The sequence below is a fragment of the Elephantulus edwardii genome, unplaced genomic scaffold, assembly GCF_000299155.1.
Source record: "Elephantulus edwardii isolate Elephantulus edwardi_28Jun2011 unplaced genomic scaffold, EleEdw1.0 scaffold00164, whole genome shotgun sequence".
Taxonomy (NCBI): Eukaryota; Metazoa; Chordata; class Mammalia; order Macroscelidea; family Macroscelididae; genus Elephantulus; species Elephantulus edwardii.
In genome coordinates, this window is record NW_006399914.1 from 4,996,172 (window position 1) to 5,002,577 (window position 6,406).

A 6,406-nucleotide genomic window follows, 5' to 3' on the forward strand; every position below is an offset into this window, starting at 1 on the left:
GGCAACATATTGATGGATTTTGTTTTTTTATCCAATCTGCTACTCTTTTTCTCTTCAGTGGTGCATTTAATCCATTCACATTCAGTGTAATTATTGAGAGGTAAGGTTTTATTGCTGTCATTTTGTTCAATTCTTTTTGGCGTTGTTGCTAGTTACTTTGGTCCATCCTGTCTTCTGTGGCATCTCTGTTTCCAGGACATCTCTCAGTGTTTCCTGTATGGTTGGTCTTGTTTTTACGAACTCCTTTAGGTTTTGTATTTCTGGGAATATTTTAATCTCTCCTTAGTACTTGATGGATAGTTTTGCAGGATACAGTATTCTTGGTTGAAAGTTGTGTTCTTTAAGTGTTTGATAAGTGCCATCCCACTCTCTTCTTGCTTGCATGGTTTCCACTGAGAAACCAGCAGTTAATCTTATCTTTTCTCCCTTATAGGTCACTCTTTGTTTCTCTCTCGTTGCTTTTAGTATTCTCTCGTCTTTAGTTCTAGCAAATTTGACAATGATGTGCCTTGGTGTTTTTCTTTTAGGGTCTATTCTATACGGTGTTCACTCAGCTTCTTGGATATATATTCTGTTGTTCTTCATTATGCCCGGAAAGTTTTCCTCTAGTAATTCTTTCACAACTTTTTCAGTGCCTTTACTTGCTTCTTCCCGTTCTGGGATTCCCATGATGTGGATGTTATTTATTTTAATGGTATCCCACATTATTCTCAAGCTTTCTTTTGTTTCCTTCTTTTTGGATTCTGCTTTTTTCTCAGTCAGATCTCTGGTGACAATTCTATCTTCTATTTCACTGATTCTGTTTTCCATCTCTTCTCCTCTATTCGTATATCCCTCCATCATGTTGACAGCATCAGAAACCTTAGATTTCAAATTCTGGATCACAATTTCTTGTTTTTCCAATGCCTCAAATGCTTCATTTGTTTTCTCTGCATTGTTTTGGATTGTTTTTTAAGCTCCTCCTTACCTTTGCTAGCACTATTCTGTATTTCATCCAGTTATTTTTTTATCCATTGTAAATATTCAATTATTGTTCTTTTAAAATCACTATCAGAAAGATCCATCAGGCTTTCTGGCTCCAGGAAATCCGTTGCTACTGTGTCTTCTTTGGGGGTTGATATCTTGCTTTGGGCTGGTGGGACAAGTGAAGCACTCTGTTTTCTACGGGCCATTGGTGTGGCAGAGTTCTTCGTGTCTGGCGTGGTAGCTGGTTTTTGATTTGACATCACTGCTCCAGAAGAAGGTTGGAAAATGTTTCCCACTTTGGCCCTCTTTTTAATCATAATCACATTTCTCATCTTCTGGAGTCAAGTGAAGACCCTTTCTGCCCCCAGTCTTCAGGTTGTTGTTAGGTGTTGGTGAGCTAGCAACAATTCATAGTGACACTATGAATAACATTTAAGGTCTCTGTCCTATCCTATGCCATCCTCACCATCTCTAACAAGCTTGTGTCCACTGCTACAGTCACTGTGTCAAAGTGTTACTGATAGCAATGGGTGCTCTGTCACAGACCATTATATTATTGAGTAAAGCTACAACTTCATTACATCACTCTGATGATTGATTAATTTGTAGTTGGTTAATCAAACTACCATGTTTGCTAGTTGATTCACTAATCCTTTTCTGACAAAAAGGTCTAAGATTGTTGAATTCCATATCAAAGTTTTAACCCTTCTGGAATAAATAAAAACTTCAAACATGATTTCATTTATAAAATATTTAAAAACTAATTTTTGCTAAAGGACCAAAAATACCCATTTTTAAAGTGCTACTTTTACTGAAAGATTAGTTATGCTGCAAATCAACTTTAAGGAAAAATTTTTTAAAATATTACTATACCTTAAATTTATAGAGAAACCACCACCAAAAGGAATCATGTAAAAGAGCAATAGAGGCATCTGAGAGAAAATGAGCCTTCCAGATTTTGAAAGTATTTTCCTATGGGGATGCAAGGGTAGAGTGAAACAGGGAGATAAAATTAAAACACATTATTAAGAACAATAATGTAAATGGGATTTATCCAAAAGCTAAAGGCTACCACTATTATAAGTTGCTGTTGTTGTTGTTGTTGTTATGTGCCGTCGAGTCGCTTGACTATTATAAGTAAAATATAAAAATTTTCATTATCAAGTCTCAAAAACTCAAACTCATTGCTGTCAAGTTGGAACTCATAGCTAACTCTAGTGAGTTTTCAGTGGCTATAAATATCCAGGGAAGATGGAGATGGAAAATCTCCATTTTTCTTATATGGGTAGCTGGTAGATTTGAATCAATAGCCTTTGAGTTAACAGCATATCTCTCTTATCAACTAGGACAACAGAGCTCTCACATTAAAATAGTAAAAGGAACAACTAATTTTAGTACCATTTTATTTAACCAAATGTGTAATATTATCATTTAATAAAACAAAAATATTTACTTTAGTACTAAGTCTTCCAAATGTGTATTTTATAGTTATATGACATTTTAATTTTAATATTAAGTCTCATTAGAAATACTGAAATACGGAAAACAAGGAATCTTCTGTGTATTATATTCAAGTTGTACTAAAGTTCATCATGGGAAGAAGAAAAGGAAAAGGTAAATTTAAATGAACTGTGTAATGTAAACACCTCTCTAGTGAAACTGAACTATAAACTTACATTATGACCAAAGCCAAAAAGGAAATAGTAGATTAGTATTTATATTTCATACAATCTATGACTATCATTTACTTCCAATCACACTTAATTTTTTCATTAACTAAATAGCTTATTTTTAGATTAATATTTAAGTTATGGAAAGTAAAATAAAATTGTTAAAAAGTGAGGTTATTATTCACCCTAGCCAAATTTCAAAAGATCAATAATCATATTGACTAGTAGCTACTATAAAGAAAATGTAGGATATACCAAGAATATTAAAAACACAGAACATGCCATAATTTTCTTTTTAACATTAACAGCAGATATCAACAGTCACCAGTTGATTCTATCCCAGTGAACCTAGTTAAGACCCTTGCTATTGTTAATTGCTAACAACTTGGCCTGACTATGGAGACCTCACACATAAGAGAACAAAACATTTCCCACTCTTGCACCACTTTCATTATATCTGAGCATTGAGCCCAATGTTGAGGCAATTTTGTGGCTGCAGAATCTGTCTAACCATAACACTCTGCACAAGAAGACAACTATAAAAATTAGCCTACAAGGTGAAATATATTTACTAGTACTGCCAACAACTCTAAATTTTGATCTGAATAAGTATATTCAACTGATTATTTTCTCTTTTTATTAATAAAAATATTCTGTGGGAATTTTGGTGGCATAGTTCGTTGAGAATTGCACTGCTAACTCAAGTTAAGTTGTGGTTCAAATCCAGCTCTGAGGGAAAAAAGATAGATGATCTCCTCCCATGCGGTTTATAGCCTTTTGGAAATCCACAGGAGGGTCAGTTCTGACAATAATAATGAGAGATTCCGAGATTGAGAAAATATTCTAAATGCCAGATTCAATAGCTTCCAAGACTCCTTTCAGTAAAATCCACTAAGAACAAATTCTAGTTCTCAATTACAAGTCTGTAAGAAAGACATTTTTACAAGTTTTCTAGGAAGAAAATTCTTTAACATGTATTTTGTGGGGATATTTCTTTTTCATAGGTCATTTAGTATGGAGTATACTGATAGTAACTTCAATTTAGATTTCTTGTTGCTGTTGAATACTATCCAGTTGGAACCAACCCATAACTGACTGTCCAGTGGGTTTCCAGAGGCAGTTAAGAACACAGTAAGAAATTATCTTTTTAATCACAAAAGTATGAAAAGTATATACACATAAAGAAGAAAATTAAAATATGCAGGCAGAGGGGAGAGAAGATAGAATATTTGTGTTTACTTTGCTTGGAAATTTCAAATAAAGGTGTTTTTAGGGCAAAGTAACTAACTGTATGATTGCTCTAGTTTTCAGTTTTACTTATTATTGAAAAAAGTTTTAAATTCTTTGAAAGATAGCTATATTTAGTCATGCAACTAAAAATATTAAAAATAGCAGGACAAATATATACTAAGCCATAGGGCAGGAATAATTCATTGTCATAGAGTCTGAACTGACTCATAATTGACCCTTCGGTGGGTTTTCAGGCTCTTCAAATTGCAAGGAGATTATCCATGTTTTTTCCTGTAGGAGAGATGGTAAATCTGAATTGTCTGACTTTTTTGTTGGCAGTACAACTCCTTATCCACTAGGCCATCAGAGTCCCCTAGAGTAGAAATAGGAAGAGGAAAACATCTGTTACACTCAAGCCAATGCACACTGGCAAACACAGACTCCTGAGATCACAATACATAGTCCAAAACATTCTCTTCCAGTAGTCAGTGTGTCAGATATCATTAGTCTTTACTGGAGGATTTAAGGCTCAAAAGTTTGTCTTATACCTCATTTACCATAGCTCTAAGTAAGTAAAGTCCTGGTTTATGAAATTATATTTTCAAAGTCCATTGTACAATAACAAGAAAATGCTTACGTACATCAAAGTCATGCGCTTTTAATATAAAAAGAAAAATTTGTTCAGCATCCAAATGTCTGGGTAGTTGAGTAAGTTCATTTGCTTTAAATCCTGAGAAGCTGTAGCCCTAGAAAGAAGGAAATGCTATAAAAAACTTCTCAGTTTAGTACTTCATATGGGTCAGAAAAGGAAATACATAATTATAGTTTCCAAACAAAAAACCGTAGTGTACTTCTTTTTATGACATTAAACAAAAAATACATATTCTACTGAGATGAAAATATTCAAATATTCTGCTTCTTTGAAATACAGGTGACTGGCATATTCATGTGACAAATGTAAAAATAAAACAAAGGCATATTTGAGAACTAGATTTGACATATACTCAAATGACAAAAAAATTTAGCTAGTTTATAAAAAAAAGTACTTAATAAGAACTTTTAAAAGTCATCACATGACAGAGAGGGTACAGCCAACACAGTACTGAAAATAACAGAAAAGCATGAAAATGCAATCCAGAATATTAAGACCTAAATGGCAGAAATGTCCAACATACTAGAGGGACAAAAAAGTGGAACAGGAGAAATGGAACAGAGTGACTTCAGTGAGGATGGAAGACAAGAGCCTTAATGGAAACATCCTAGAATAAAAGTCAGAGATGAGCTGTAAAGAAAATAAAGAAAACATTAGAATTGTGGAATGACATCAAAAGGAACAACATACATATGAGTGGAATTCCAGAACATGAGAGGGACAGGGAAGTCACTGATAAAATTGTGGAAAAGGTACTGGAAGAAAACTTTACAGGTATTAAGAAGAACAAAGAAAGCCACATTCAAGAAGCTCAGTGAACATCAAATAGATTAGACCCCAAAACAAAAACATCAAGGAATATCACAGTCAAATTCTCCAAATTAAAAGATTAGAACACCCAAAATAATATGAGAAATACAAAGAGTCTTCTACAAAGAGAAAACAATTAGTCAAGTTCTCATTTCTCAGCAGAAACCACGGCAGCAAATGACACTGGGATGGCACATACAGAAAGTTAGGGAGCGCTGGTGGCCTAAGGGCAAGAAGCTGAGCTCCAATCCCCAAGGCACACTGTTAGGAGAAGGATGGCAATCTCCCCCTCGGTGATTAACTGCCTCTAAAAACCTGCTGGAAGGTCAGCTATGGGTCAGTTCCAATTCAACAGTACACAACATACAGAAAGTTGAAAGAAAACATTGCCAGCCAAGGATCCCAGCAAAGCTGTCCATCACATATGAAGAAGTCAGGGTATTCATGTGAAAACAAAACCAAAACACCAAAAATTTTAAGGGAAACACTTTACGCAGAGACATCAAAGGAAAATGGATGTATGATAGTAACCAGAAACAATAGGAAAAGAAACACAGCAAAGTGGGAATGATAAAACCTAGCCTGACAATAACTGTGCTTAATGTGATTGGACTAAATGCACCAATTAAGAGAAAAAGAGTAGCAGAATGGATAAAAGAAAAAAAAAAAACCAACAACCCATCAATAGCTGTCATATGATACCATATGCTGTTCTGCTCCATAAGAGACACATCTTAGAAATAAAGAAAAAGAGAGACTCAAAATCAAAGGCTGGCGGTGGGGGGAGGGAATATACCATGCAAATGGCAACCACAGAAAAACCAGTAGTGGCAATACTATTCTCTGATAAAATAGACATCAGAATGAAAACCACAATAAAGGATATGGAAGGGAATTACATAATGATTAAAGACAAAATAGATCAACAAAATATAACCTTGGTCAACATTTAGGCACCAAATGATGTTGTTGTTGTTGTTATGGTGCCGTCGAGTCGCCTGCGACTCATAGCGACCCTATGTACAACAGCCCTAAACTCCGCTCTGTCCTGTGCCAATCACACTGTCTCTGACACTCC

General features: G+C 34.7%; 1 protein-coding gene across 1 annotated transcript in view; it reads right to left on the reverse strand.

Annotated features, from left to right (window-relative positions):
* The window catches only part of FAM227B (family with sequence similarity 227, member B), a 103,168-nt gene that overhangs the window by 35,917 nt on the left and 60,845 nt on the right, over window positions 1-6,406 (reverse strand). The window contains exons 7-8 of the mRNA XM_006895326.1: window positions 4,508-4,612; window positions 1,840-1,938 (exon numbers count right to left, since the gene is read on the reverse strand). Of these exons, the coding sequence (XP_006895388.1) occupies window positions 1,840-1,938; window positions 4,508-4,612 (204 nt within the window). The remainder of the gene's footprint in view (window positions 1-1,839; window positions 1,939-4,507; window positions 4,613-6,406) is intronic.